This window comes from Branchiostoma belcheri, unplaced genomic scaffold (genome assembly GCF_001625305.1).
Source record: "Branchiostoma belcheri isolate BF01 breed outbred unplaced genomic scaffold, Haploidv18h27 scaffold506, whole genome shotgun sequence".
NCBI lineage: Eukaryota > Metazoa > Chordata > Leptocardii > Amphioxiformes > Branchiostomatidae > Branchiostoma > Branchiostoma belcheri.
The window spans coordinates 1-14,487 of NW_017804139.1; the positions used below are offsets into that span (position 1 = coordinate 1).

Consider the following 14,487-nt stretch of genomic DNA (forward strand, 5'->3'; position numbering starts at 1 on the left):
TTCCACGGAACGAAATAGCAGTTGATACATAAACAAATCCCCACCTTCAGCTGTACCCCTGCTTCTCCACCGCTGCTGTCCCCTGCCTGTTTCCAGGACATCAGGTAGAACCGAGAGTTGCTCTGATAGCTGAAGACGAAACCCACAAAGTCGTCATCAACCTGGGTGTTCACAAAGAAGGTTCCACGGTAGTCCAAGTTGCCGAAGTAGTCAGAACCTGAGACCAAAAAAATTGCCGTCAATTTCTTTTGTCCAAAATTTGTATTATGACCGCATTTATATTACGTTTAGCGTAGGCTTACATTCTATTCAGACAGGGGTTTTGGGGTCATCCTTGGTCAACGGGGGAAGGGGGTAATGTGTGTCTGTTGGGGGTGCTTTCGAGGTAACTTTGTATCGTAATTTGACTTCAATTATGTGTTTTCTACTTATCAACACACACATTAATAGTACATTATCAAGATGTGGCCATGTGTTAATCATTTGTATCAGTTCTATTATCATGTAATACCTACCTAGAACAAGACCTGGGTCACTATTCACTTGCTGCACTATTTCCGCTCCCTGTAACATGTATCAAATATTTTAGAGCATTAAAAAATCAATGGGGTAGAGGGCAAAGTTGACTGTATTATGTCATGTTGGTGCTAGCTTAGAGAGTATACTCGGAGTAATACATTAATGAGACCTTATATTTATTACCTTCAGACTAGACATATTTAGAGCTTTTATGAAGTAACTTGAAACGTTACACTAGAAACTTGAAACTTTACACTAGAAACTTGAAACTTTACAACTTGAAACTATTACATTAGATCATTATCTAATGTCAACTCCGTTCGTGCCACGTACAATATTGCTAACGTCTATTCAAGATCTTTGGTGTTCATCTTATCTACTTGATTAAGTAATGTATTAATCAGTGCTCCACTAACAAAAACCTAGGCCAAACCCTTCGGATTTTTTTTCGAATCTTGTCGATACCTCATTAAGGAACTCCCAAACCGGATCGGGTGATAGGCTGTCAGGACCGGCCAGGTTGACGGTTTGGTAGTTCCTGAAGTCCGTACGGGCGATGACCCCACTCTCAGGACACACGTCATCAGCGTCAGGCACGCCGTCCATGTCAAAATCACCGGTACAGACATCGCCTACTCCATCTCCTGATAAAAGACATTGTAAGACTGTTTTCAGTACTTTGAACCATGGTGGGGAATTTGGTAATTTCATCAGGTTGGGAAGAGACCAGTCATTGTTGCCCTAAAGAAGGTGGCAGATGGGAAACGTCGAATGTAATAAAACCCAGTAAAAACCCAGGAACTACCAAACCGTGTCAGATAGACAACCTTCTGATACAGTGGTGGCGACTTTTACAACAGTGTATGACATTGAACTGCCGGGACCGGAGGTATTGTTTAGAGTGGCTGACTTGTTTATATTCATGCACATTCAGCGACGATTGAAGACGGTAAAGTCATCCTACCGTCAAAGTCTGTATTGTCCAGATTAGGAACGAGACGACAGTTGTCCACGTCATCCAGTATTGTGTCGTCATCGTCATCATCGTCACAAAGATCTCCTGTAACCGATAGGTAAGTAAAGAGCATATTGATGTTATAATAGATAAGTAGTTGCTGCGGAGAGGAGGACTATCCAGTTCAAAATGGTTAAAAACGGGCATTGAGTGCGCTCAATAAAACTTATTACTATGCTGCTATTCTTGTTGATTTTGGTTTTATTTAGAGTATATTCATATCCTTCTCACTATTAATGTAATTTATATTAATGTTGAGCCTCTAAAACAATTATGTTTTACTACCATCTATGCTGATTGCATGTGCGCTTTAATTTAAATGCAAGTTGGGTAATGTCTTCATACGACTTAGGTGCTTTATTAAACCTCTTTAGCGACATACAAGACAGTGCTACAAAATCAAGTATGCAGCTAATCTTCCTGGAGTTAAAGTACTTAAAAATAGTACACCATACAAATACACTTCATCAAAATTGCAACATTATTACATACAACATATAACTTAACATTTAAACTTAACATCGCATGTAACGGTCAACTATCTACGCATTTGCCCTATCAACTATTGCCTAAACTCTTAGTTGCTGCTTGTACCTCATGTGGCAAACTATTCCAAACTGTTAAAGATCTGTATATGAAAGTCTTCTTCAGGGCGTTCATTTTGGGTTTCGTCAAGCTGTATGTGTTTCTGCTGGCGTGGCTTTGGTGGTAGGATAAAGGATACAACTGTATGTAGAGAACTTCTGGTTGTTCCTGCTGGCGTGGCGTGTGTTGTAGTTGTGGTGGTGGGATAAAGGACACAACTGTTTGTAGAAACTTCTTGTTGGTGTGCGGCAATGGTCCTCTGTAGCTGGGAGGCGGTGTTTACAAGAATCCTTTCTTTGACAGTCTGCCACGACAGAGACGCATGGCCATGATGGAGATGTTGTTTTGGGGTTTTAAAGTCACAATGTAGAACCAGACGAGCTGCTTTGTTTTGCATGACTTGTAGTAGTTGAATATTCTTCTGTGAAGTGGAGGACAAAACTGGAGAACAGTAGTCAACGTGTGACAATGTAAGCCATTTTACTAGCAGCTTAAGTAATGAAGAGTCCAGGTAAGTGGCACATTTTCTTATCATTCCCAATGCACAGGCCATCTTCTTCGCGGTCACTTTTGTATGATTATCCACTCCCAAGTGAGGCACTCATCAAGAGTACTGCCTAGGAGTTTTGTTTCTTTGACTTGCTGGATGACATGACCGTTTGAATATAAGGTGAGTACTGTTTTTTCTAATTTTTGGGTTACTTCCAACTACCATTGATTTTGTTTTGGATGCATTGAGAAACAAGTATTATCAGCATACATAACTGAGGCAGCCTCCTTTGTAGCTAGAGGAAGATCATCTGTGAATATCTGAAAAGAAGGGGTCCAAGACAGCTTCCTTGAGGTACTCCACATGTGATATCCCTGAATGAAAAATTTGTAGCGTACAAACTGCAAGCGTTTTGAGTGGTAGCTCTCCACCCATTCGACTGCAGCACCGCCGTTACTATGTGTGTTACTGTTAGTCATTCTCGTCAGAGGTGAAGCATTGTGTCATGCTTTTTCTATTAGCTATGCTTGTGCAATACAAGACGGGGGTTCGCCAGGCCTCCGTCCGGGTGATATGTAGTGAATCAGAAATATTTGTACCATCGCACACCTTGGGAATCACCTTGGCTTTCTTCCACTTCCCATAAACACACTAGTGAAAGACAGGTTTATGATATACTATAAAGGTTGTGCCATATGATTGGCAGCCAATTTAAGTAGTGTGTTGTCTAGGTTATCCAAGCCCACAGCTTTGACCGATGATGATGATGAGAGACGACAGGAGTGAGTGCACTTCCTCAACATTCACCGGACTGAACTCAAACTTGCAGTCTTTGTTTTCCATGATCCCCCTCTTTATCAAGGTAAGTAGGTTATCACCCATCCCTGAGTTTAGCCCATTAAGCAGAGAGTACTTTTTGAGTGAAGAAGTGATTAAAGTACTCCGCTACGTCTTCTGCTCTGGTCAGGTATACACCATACTGTTCTACTACACAAGGTGGCTGATTTCGGTTTTTTTACTTAGCATACCATTCAGCGTTTTCCACAGGGCCTTGGGGTCATGCTTGGCCTCTTGTAGTTTGGTTTTGTAAAAAGGCAGCTTTCTTTTTCCGCTTAAGTTTTACAGCAGCATTTCTGATTTTTTTTGTAAACAAGCACATCTGATTCCAGGCGAGAGGAGATGGATTCTCTTCTCACTTCATCCCTGAGATGCATCAATTCCCTCAACTCGTTATCAAGCCAGGGTGCTGGGTTAGATCTTACTGTTCGCTTCGTTACTGGTGGGTGGCTGTCGGCGACATCATTTAGTATGGTTGTGAGAACATGAAATGCCAAAATCAAATGCCAGCTCAATGTCGCGTTGGAAATCTTGAGGGTTGAATTTCCCATACGCTCTCCTCACTACTACTCGAGGTTGTGCCTTTAGAACCGTTGTTTTCCTTGTTGTGTACACAATGTTGTGGTCAGAGAATCCCAGATCGAAGTGAGTTTCTGTCCTTTGACTTCTGTTATTACCAATCATCGTTGGACTTTTCACAGTCTGGAGAAGGTTACACCCTACTGCTGCTTGAGCCAGCCTCTCTCTCAAGGGACATAAATGGTTAGACCAATCAATATTGAAATCTCATAGGATGAACAGCTCATTGTTTTGAATCCGTTGCCCTGTCGATCGAAGCTATGATGTTGTTGAAGGTTTGTATTCATGAGCCCGGAGGCCTGTAAGTACAGCAGATTAGCATAGGTTTTGTTTGTACCTGCTCCGTCCTTGTCCGTATCCAGTTGTTGACTGTTGGGGATGTCAGGGCAGTTGTCCGAGGAGTTCGGGATCCCGTCTGCATCGCTATTTAAATAGATCATTCATAGGAATCATCTTATTCTTGATAGTTTTACTGTTACCATAGACCTTTTTTTACTTTTACCATAGATGGTAACTAAGTTCATAATTTTTATAAATGATTTTAAGGTAATTTACTCTTTTCTTACAATGCAAATAAAAACATTAAAACATAATGATACCATTACCTGTCAACGTTGTCAGTGCAAACATCGCCGATATAATTTTGATCCAGGTCAAACTAGAAATGGAAGAAGGTAATATTATATTGATGTCACCTACAAAGATGTACAAACTAATTATCACCTTCGTACATTCAGACGCTCGCAGTGCATTTATATCCGAACTTTGAAAGGCTTTTAACACTTCACCCATCCCTGTCGGCATTTCACGTAGTATGGGAATTCCTATTCCTGACTAACCTGATCTACGTTTGCGACAAATGGGCAATTATCGCAAACATCTCCGATCCCGTCTCCGTCGGAATCTTCCTGTTGGACATTAGCCACGAACGGGCAGTTGTCTCTATCGTCCAAAAGCCCTGGAAACATTGATTATCTATATTGGTCAGGAGCTGTAAATAACCCCTTTTCAACATAAAAGCATGTTACAATTGATTCCATTAACTACCCACATAGTAAGATATTATTTTCCTCTGGGAACGGGTGATTAAATGAAATAGCGACCGTATGGCCAAGAGGGAAGAGCGGAGTGATTGGAACAGTAATAGTAATAGTGATGTTTAACACCATTACTTAATAGGTTTCTTTTGAAATCGAAGGATAATATTAAGTAGGGTAATGGATAGGTTTAAATCGTATACGTAAGCTTACAGATATTTTGCGGGAATCAAACTCACCGTCACTATCGGCATCACTGTCACACACATCCCCCACACCGTCCCCGTCTGTGTCCCGTTGGTCAGTGTTGATGTCCGTGGGACAGTTGTCACACACGTCACCCACTCCATCACCGTCACTGTCCGTCTGGTCACCGTTCATCAGCAGTGGGCAATTGTCCTTTCGAGGGAAGAAAATCAAACGAACAAGTTTATGCTATCATGCCGACTACATGACATTACGTTATAAACATGGTATCTAATGAAAATGATGTCTGGGAAGGGAAATAACTCATAGCCAAATAGAGTGGCATGTAGAAGTCACTTTACTCCAGATTCATTATCGCTCCATATTAGTCTATACACTGAAATGCCCATATTTTATATACACTTAGTGGTGAAATTCTACTCTATTTCGGGGAAACACACATTTATGCTTTTTATGCCGTGAGATCAAGTTAGATGTAGCTTGATGCAGATGTCTAATGGACACGTGTTTGGAAGGCATTTTCCTTGTAAAATGAGCTTTTCCCATGAATTAGGGGTAATGAAATGATAATATCAATGATACTTATAGCTACAACATTATTGAAGAATCCATCGTTGTCCATGTCGTCATCACATGCATCTCCCATGTCGTCTCCATCTGTGTTTTCTTGTCCACTGTTAGGGATACCCGGGCAGTTGTCCTAAGATTTAGTACAATATAAAGGCAAACATCCAACGGTAACCAGTTGAAAGCCAGTTAACTGGAAGAATATAAATCAACAAATGGCTAAATAGTAAGAAACTCCGTATGGTAAAGTAAGACAAAGTCCAAATTTTTTAGATAAAATAAACACCCTCATTATACCATAACTCCTTTAGCTAGTAGTGCTGCTATCTTCTCTTATCTTAAAGATATCCCAATGCGCTATCAATCAAACAAAAGGCACTTATTGCGGTTTCTACTTGCAATGTATATGTTTACCTTGTTACACCTGGTGTCGTTACAGGGCAGAGGCACATCTGGATAACCATCCTGGTCACCGTCAAGTCCACAGGTCAGTCCGTCTTGGGATCCGGCCCAGCCAACTTCACACTGCAGTAAAATATGTTCAATTACTTCAAATCCATGTTTGGTAGTCGGTATCAAAGTTGTAGCACCCTACATTTAACTTTCAACCCTATTGACTTCAGCAAGTGTTCGATGTGATGTGTCCAAAAACATAGTATCTTTATGTTTTGCTACTAGCATTAGCTAATGATAATACTAGTAAACAGTTAACATAAAAGTTTAGTATTCTAAATCCATATTTTTGTTCTAAATTTCCTTTGATCGCTTACGGCTCATGGTGGCAAATGTCCCCATGTTGGTACATTGCCGTACTACAGCCAAAGTGTGTTTTGGGCATACATTTAAACAGATTAGCCAATGAAGCTCGGTGGGCATTATTTCACTGCCAGGGAAGGGAAGGTGGTGTAAAGTGTCTTTCTCAAGGGCACAGCGTCGGTACATGATGATATCGAAATATTGGCTCCAAATTTAACGCTCTAGCCGTTGTGCCACCGACGCCACAAACGTTGATCGCTGGAAAAGCTACGCGGTGGTCAAATCTGGGCTAGCCGGCTGCAAAGTTCCCACCTTTCCTAGAACCCGAACAGTGTTCGATCGTGTTCGATCTGGGCAATTCGAATCGAACCCGCGTTTCATTCGGGGATCGTCCGCGGTCATTTACAATACACCGGCAAAAACAAGCCATTCCGCCTCCCTTTTCTTTTAGCTAGATAATGACTACCAAGAAGGACGTCATAATATATTATTCTTACCTCGCACGTCAATTGACCTTTTACTTGGAGGCAACTGGAGCACAGATCGTCTTTGCCTAGACAGACTAAATGAATTTTAAAACCTTGTGTTAGTGTTGAAACTATCACCAGACGATTTAAAGGTAAGCAACCACAAAGAAAAATCAAAGCGTTACTGGTATTAAATAATTCAAAACTATACAAGAAATAGTCATCACCAGACCCTGTACATAATAGTATACCATAGCTGTAGTAAGATAGTACACTATAGTAAGATGCAACACCCTCCTATATCATTTCAAATTAGTAATCATTTGTGCCTGGAAATGTTATATTATCTGTAATTACTTTGTATGTGAATAGATATACAATGAAGGTCTTCCATGTTGCCTTGGGAAAAACGATGATTCTTACCTGACATGCATTGAGCCTCCTCCTTTGCTCCAGGAAACACGGACCAGGTGTTGTGAGGACATTGTTTACAGTCCGTGTGTACCGGCTGGTCCTGGTACTCACCAACAGGGCAGTACTCACAGGTGTCCGTAGTCAGGTCATGGAACGTGCCGGGGGGACAGTCAACTGAAATTTAGCTAATATTATGTTTCCTTATACATGTTGCAGCATGATGTTCCTTTTTATCGTTCATTCACAAATGTTAAGGCACTAATTTTTTTTCATAAACACTCATATAGACAATCATATAGTATTACATCATCTGGTCTTCAAATAGATAAACATTGACATAAACCAGCAGCTGCAGGGCATTCCAACGACTGGAGATGCAGAATACACAGGATAATGATGATGAGATATAAACCACGTAAGTAAAAATAATTACAGTTATCAACACTGTCAAATGTTTTTAACTCACGACAATACGCTTCGAAGCTGTCTTGAAAACTCAGTTGCCCCTGGGTGCAGTTGAGGTCGAACTCCGCAAACCCGATGTCAAATGTGTCGGCCGAGGCCTGTTGTCCGTTGATGTTCAAGTCGAATTGCTGGTTTGCAACCTTATCTTCGACATCAAAGTAGATATCGTCTAGAGCATATACGAGGCTAGATTGCTCAATCAGGGTGATATCTTCTGGTGCAAGAGAGCTGCTGGCAACTACCTCGAACCTTACCGTGAAGCCATTTGCAGATTTCTTGGATTTAGTGGCGAAGATACGGTTGTTTCTTGATGGGGTTCGTCTTGCCGTCCCTCCACATTCGACCTCGACGTTCTGAAGATCGATTGTGATTGATCCACCTGGTTGGGAGGACGGCAGCTGACTGAAGAGCTGTTGGAAGTTGGAGATGATTACACCCATGCTGCTGGGGCAACCAGCACCAGAGAAGTAGTGGACTGCTCCCACCATGTGAGGGCGCCCCGGGCGGTATCTACCTGTGTGGTAATACGATTGCAAAACATTAAACTTTATTTGTATTGCTCTACTATAGCTATTTAACGTATTTACCTCCATGAAAAATGGAGGTATTGTTTTTGCGCGTCTGTCTGTGTGTGTTTCTGTCTGTCTGTCTGTGTGTGTGTTTGTGTTTCCGCACATTTGTAGTCAGCATAACTTCATAACGCCTTTATGGATTATGATGATATTTGGTATGTTGGTAAGTCTTAGAAAGACAAAGGTCAAGGTCAAATATGGGCCTCCTGGTGGATGACCTTGGTACTGCAGCAGAACTTCCGGTTTTTGTATCTTTTGTCCTGAACATGCTATGGTCTTGACTTTTTGGTGACAGATAGCTTTTCCTGTCAGAAATAAGTGGTGTGAGTTTGGTCCCCCTAGCAGCTTGTTCTAAAACTGCAGGGCACTTTCTGGCGAAATATCACGTTTCCTGTCGGCTCACAAATTGGACGGATGTTACCCCATCCGTAACCCTCTCCTCTTGGTCCTCACTTCCTACCCCTACCTACCCTCCGACTCATCCTCATTCGTCGTCGCCACTTCATAGTGAGCGGTGTGCGCACGACTACCCTACCCATGTTTCTGTCCAGTTTGTGAATAGACAGGAAACTTAGTTCTCTTCGGAGTTTACGAAGAAGAGAACTTTAAAAGCCAATAAGTCCAGATAGAAACAACGTATTTTCATCATTTTTGGTGTGTAGGTAGCTGAGAGAGAGTTGTACATGATTAAATCCAAATGATGCAGATGAGGACTTAATTTGCATAATTAATTGGGAAATTCTATAATTACACTATTTTGCAGATTAGTACTTTCATACATGTAATGTATGTAATCTACGGCAGGTCGAACATCAAGTTACCAATTATGCAAATAATGACCTAATTTGCATAATTAATTTGAAAATTCTGTGATTTCTTGATTTATTTATTACGATTAACCACATACATAATATACATGGAGGGCATGGTGGAACAGGTGCACCTAAGTGCACCTTTTCAAGGTCACCATGCCCACCACCATGATGGTGAATGATGGGAATTTTATACCTTGTGACATGTGTAAGCTACTTAAAGGTTAACATTAATATGCATATATTATGTTAATATAGAGGTCATTTGCATAATTAATGAAGACATGTTACTTGAAATATTGCCAAAAGATAGGAATTTCACAAGCAAAATATTATAATTTTAGTAAATTAGAAAACCATAAATTTAACTATACTAGATTATGGTAATTGTGATACTATATTTGAATGAGAATAATCCCTTGAAATTACATAAACTCTATATATTTCATGGAGGTATGAAGTCTTAGAATTCTTGTTTGAAATAGGTTGTCTTGCTTAAATCATTGCCAAGTGTAATGGAGGTTTAAGCCCAAATTCGGTTATTCATATCCACTATATTACAGTTTGTGGAATCGATGTTTGACTGCACAATCAATATACTACAAAATAGTTTAAAACAATGTAGTTGTTCTCATGTATTCCTTCTTTATCTTTTAACCATTATCTATTTTGACCTTCGTTTTGTTGCTATACTGTTAAGATGACAGCCACAGCCACTTCACAATGGCCAAACCGAAACCATACCCTTCTGGCGAAGGCAACGAGAAATGCCCATATTTGCTAGCGAGCAAATACTGTACAATATATTTCACTCCATCTACCCAATGCCAACAAATGGACTGTTCCATATCAACCTTTGTAACAATTGTTCACGAAACCCCAAAGTTCTTTTCATTGAAAATATAAAGTTGTTTTCAGAAGCTAACTCTTCTCAAAACCGCCATGTAGTGCTCAAAACCCCATATGGTGCTTTTCAGTAAAAGTGTTCTAGAAACCTCCATGTGGTGCTTTTAAGTAACGCAACTTTACCTTTGGTATAGAGTGAACTAGAGTTCCCCGATCTCATACCTTCGCCAAATGATGTTAATCTTTATGACTGATGACAAATTATAGATTAGATTATTCCCCCCTGATTTAAGAAATAGGACCCTAATTTTAATGAATTATATCATTTTATCATAATCTCAACCAAAAGACAGTCTTATATTAACAAACAATGCATTCTAGCATTTCCTAAAAAATTATGCAAATGAGGTCCTGATTTGAATAAATTATGTTTAATGATGTTCACCTCAACTTAACTTTCAAATACCACAAGTATGAAATTCCAGGCAGTTATCAATAATAATATCATTACATAATTATAAAATTTTCTCATTAAATATGCAAATTAAGTCATTATTAACATAATCAATATCTTCCTGTGTTTCTCTCGTTGTCAATGTCCAATGTCACAAGCTTCAATTGTCCTATCATGGAATGCAGCTGATTTATAGAATTTCCCCATAAATTATGCAAATTAAATCCATATCTGCATAATTGTCACATAATTATATTAAGCATCACGTAAGCTACCTACATACCAAAAATCACGACGATCCGTCAACCGGTTCTTGAGTTATCCCCTTTTGAATATTTTCAAGAATATATCCCTGCAGTTCCAGAGCAAGCCGCTAGGGGGCCCCAACTCACGTCACTTCTTCCCCAGCACAAGAGCTACCTACCATCCAAATTTCATCACCATAGCATGTCTAGATCATGAGATATCAAAACCGGAAGTTCAGCTGCAGTACCATAACAAGCCGCTAGGGGGTCCAAAATCTAATCATTTTGAGGTCTCATCAAGACCTACCCACCTACCAAGTATCAAGACAATCCATCAAGGCCTTCTCAAGTTATCGTGTTGACAGACAGACAGACAGACAGACAGACAGACAGACACACACACACATACACGAACGCCCCTGAAAACATAACCTTCTTGGCGAAGGTAAATATATCAAACAAAACAAAAAAAGTTATACTATGGAAGGATAAGTCCCGTCAAAATAAAATAAAATTCCTCAATGAAAAAAAAAAAAGTAAAATGAAATAGGGTCAAAAGTCATGTTTTAGTATCGTCGTAAGTATTTGACATGTTTGGTCATTTCTTGACGCCACCTCAAAAACTGACCCCTTCGCTGCGCTCACTTGGAGGTTAAATAGGTGGTTTTAGGAAATGATCAGGCATCAGTACACGCTGAGGGACAGTGTACACTGAGAGACAGGCGGGTCTTATGAGTAACAACCCTATTTTTTATTTATGTTAATTTTTATTTAACCCTCAACAGTACACCTTCCCGGACTGATTAATCTGTACACCTGGGGTCCGCGCGGACCCCAGAACAGTTTTTTTGCTAATTTTTAGAAATTATCAACATGCTACCAGCTCAAGTGTTTTGCAAACTGATGTGGGAACCTCTGTGTCCATATTACATACAAAAATCATGCATTTTGAACTTTTTCTATTTTTTGGTGAAGAAAAGAAGACAAGAAGAAATACCCGATTTTTAAACCCATTTCAGACTGAAGGGGCTTTTGAGGCCCAACTTTGATCTCAGATAGCGGCTAAACGACTTGCGCTAGAAGTATCAAATTTGGAGACATTTCCTAAAATGTCTCTGGAAAAAAGTTCATATTAGTTTAATACTAGTAAGTTGATATTTTTTGTGTTGCCATGGCAACGGGTTTCTAGCAGGCAGTTTTTTTAAAAATAGAAGTAATTTTGGTTTAAACATAAAAATTTTCTGAGTTTTATTTTAAATCACACTTCTTTTCCAACATTAATAACATCTTACATGATTAAATATGAGTTAAATCCTTTAATATGCATAGAATATGCTAATTTGATGACGTCATTGGTCAAAATCCAATATGGCGGACTATATTATTAGCTCTGACGTCATATGACGTCGTAATTACACCAAAGTTATTAAAATTTATTTCTATTACTACACCATTCTCTGAAAACTTGGTAGACATACGGTGAGTGCATAAAAACATATAAAAACAGAAATAAGGTTATGTATAAGAACGCCAGTGTATCCATTATGATCGAAAGCCGGCTGGGGTCCGCGCGCGCGCGGACCCCAAAAGAAAATCAGATATTAATTTTTTTATAAATGGTAGAAACGGAGTTTTCTGCACTGTGTTGAGAGACAACTTTGTGGGTGACAATTACCTAAAATTTCAGAAAAAAATCTTTAGAAACAAAAAAGATATTACAGAATATATAGTGCTGAGGTCCGCGCGGACCCCAGGTGTACTGTTTAGGGTTAAGTTATTTCCTCTGTTATATTGATGATTTTACTGTATCTGTGCTGGGCCCCATTGAAAATCAATTTGACAAAATTGAATGGGCCACCCAGCTGTCTGAAGATTAAATAAATAAAAAATAAAAAAATTAACCCTTAATCAATCATCCCAGTAAAACCATACCTGTGCAGTCTGGCCAGGGACTATTCTGACCAACCACAGGATGAGAGTCAGCGAACCAACTTCCATCAGCCCGGCATGTGTACACTTGTGCAGGTGGTATAGCAAACTCCTTGTTGTCCGGACAGTAGACAGTACAGAACATGGCTCCTGTCGCGTCATCTGTCACTGAACAGGCTTCGCCACCGTTCAGGGGAGGGTCGTAATCTTCGCTGCACGGTGCTGGGTAGAGAAAAAAAAAACAAGAGATCTGAGATTCCAAACCGGCGGAAAGTATGCATGCAGATATATGCATAATGTTCACAAAGACTGCTGAAAAGTTAATTACCTTCGCCTCGAAGGTTAATGTTTTCAGGTAGCATTTGTCCGTCTGTCCGTTTGTCTGTTTGTCTGTCTGTGAACAGCATAACTCAAGAAGCTTAATATGCATTGTCATGAAACTTGGTAGGTGGGTAGGTCTTAATGAGACCTAGAAATGATTAGATTCTGGGCCCCCTGGCGGCTTTTGTTGGTACTGCAGCAGAACTTCCGGTTTTGATATCTCGCGATCTAGACATGCTAGGGTCACGAAGTTTGGTCGTTCCCATGTTCTTCGCAAAGCAGCAACTGATATGACAAGAGTAGCATTGAGGTGGACGCCGCAGGGCAGAAGAGAGAGAGGTCGTCCTAGGGTGACATGGAGAAGAACGGTAGAAAAGGAGGTGAGAAGACACGGGTTCTCGATGGACGAAGCGGTGAAGGTGGCTAGATGGAGAAGCTACTTGGAGCCCCATGCGCCACCAGGCTCGGAGGGGACTGAGTGAGTGAGTGAGCTCTTGGGGTAGGGAAGAATTCACATGAGTTTGGGCCCCCTAGCGGCTTGTTCTGGAACTGCAAGACCATTTTTTAAAAATTTTCGAAGGAGTATAACTCAAGAATCGGTTGACGGCTTGTCGTGATTTTTTGGTATGTAGGTAGCTAAAGTGATGCTTGACATAACCAAATGACAATTGTGCAGATCAGGATCTAATTTGCATAAATAATGAGGAAATTCTATAAATCTGCTTTTTTCGATAATAGGACAATGAAACACTTGTGACATGTAATTGAGAAAAAAAAAATACTGAGGATATAGATTTTTTAAATGATTACCTAATTTGCATAATTAATGAGAATTTTTTATAATTTCATAGTTGTAACTGCTGGTAATTCCATACTTGCCACATTTGAAAGTGGAGGCGAACATTAATAAACAAAATTTATTCAAATCATGACCTCATTTGCATAATTTATGAGGAAGTGCTATAAACACCGAGCAGATTATTATTGGAATGAGCAGAGCACTTTGGACTAATGCCTCTGACTATTTACAGCTTAGAGGTACATATCCAATCTTTTGTCACAAACTTCTCTGTTACATAGCGGATTATAATGACCCCCAGTGGGGGTCTTCACGCTTCGTTAAAAATTGAAAAATCTCAAGATTAATTCTAAAGATCTCAATATTTTAGACGAAATCTTGAGATCTTATAAGACAATCTTGAGATTTTTCACGACAATCTCCAGATCTTTCAGAAAATCTTGAGATGAAAACAAAGGTCTCAAGATCTTTCCAAATGTTTTCAAGGTATCTTGAGATTTTTCCAAAGCATCTCGAGATGCTTTAAAAAATATCAAGATTGTTTAAAAGATCCTCACGTTTTTTTCAAGGT

The 14,487-nt window shown here is 39.8% G+C and overlaps 1 protein-coding gene across 1 annotated transcript in view; it reads right to left on the reverse strand.

The window, feature by feature from the left end:
* Positions 1-44: 44 nt before the first annotated feature.
* LOC109480413 (cartilage oligomeric matrix protein-like) overlaps positions 45-14,487 on the reverse strand; it is a gene marked incomplete at both ends in the record, with an annotated part of 17,552 nt that continues 3,109 nt past the window's right edge. The window contains 14 exons of the mRNA XM_019782603.1: positions 45-217; positions 516-564; positions 985-1,163; positions 1,484-1,579; positions 4,363-4,448; positions 4,631-4,683; positions 4,865-4,983; positions 5,302-5,461; positions 5,862-5,969; positions 6,251-6,361; positions 7,090-7,154; positions 7,483-7,647; positions 7,940-8,452; positions 12,860-13,018. Coding sequence (XP_019638162.1) covers positions 45-217; positions 516-564; positions 985-1,163; positions 1,484-1,579; positions 4,363-4,448; positions 4,631-4,683; positions 4,865-4,983; positions 5,302-5,461; positions 5,862-5,969; positions 6,251-6,361; positions 7,090-7,154; positions 7,483-7,647; positions 7,940-8,452; positions 12,860-13,018 — 2,036 coding nt within the window. The remainder of the gene's footprint in view (positions 218-515; positions 565-984; positions 1,164-1,483; positions 1,580-4,362; positions 4,449-4,630; positions 4,684-4,864; positions 4,984-5,301; positions 5,462-5,861; positions 5,970-6,250; positions 6,362-7,089; positions 7,155-7,482; positions 7,648-7,939; positions 8,453-12,859; positions 13,019-14,487) is intronic.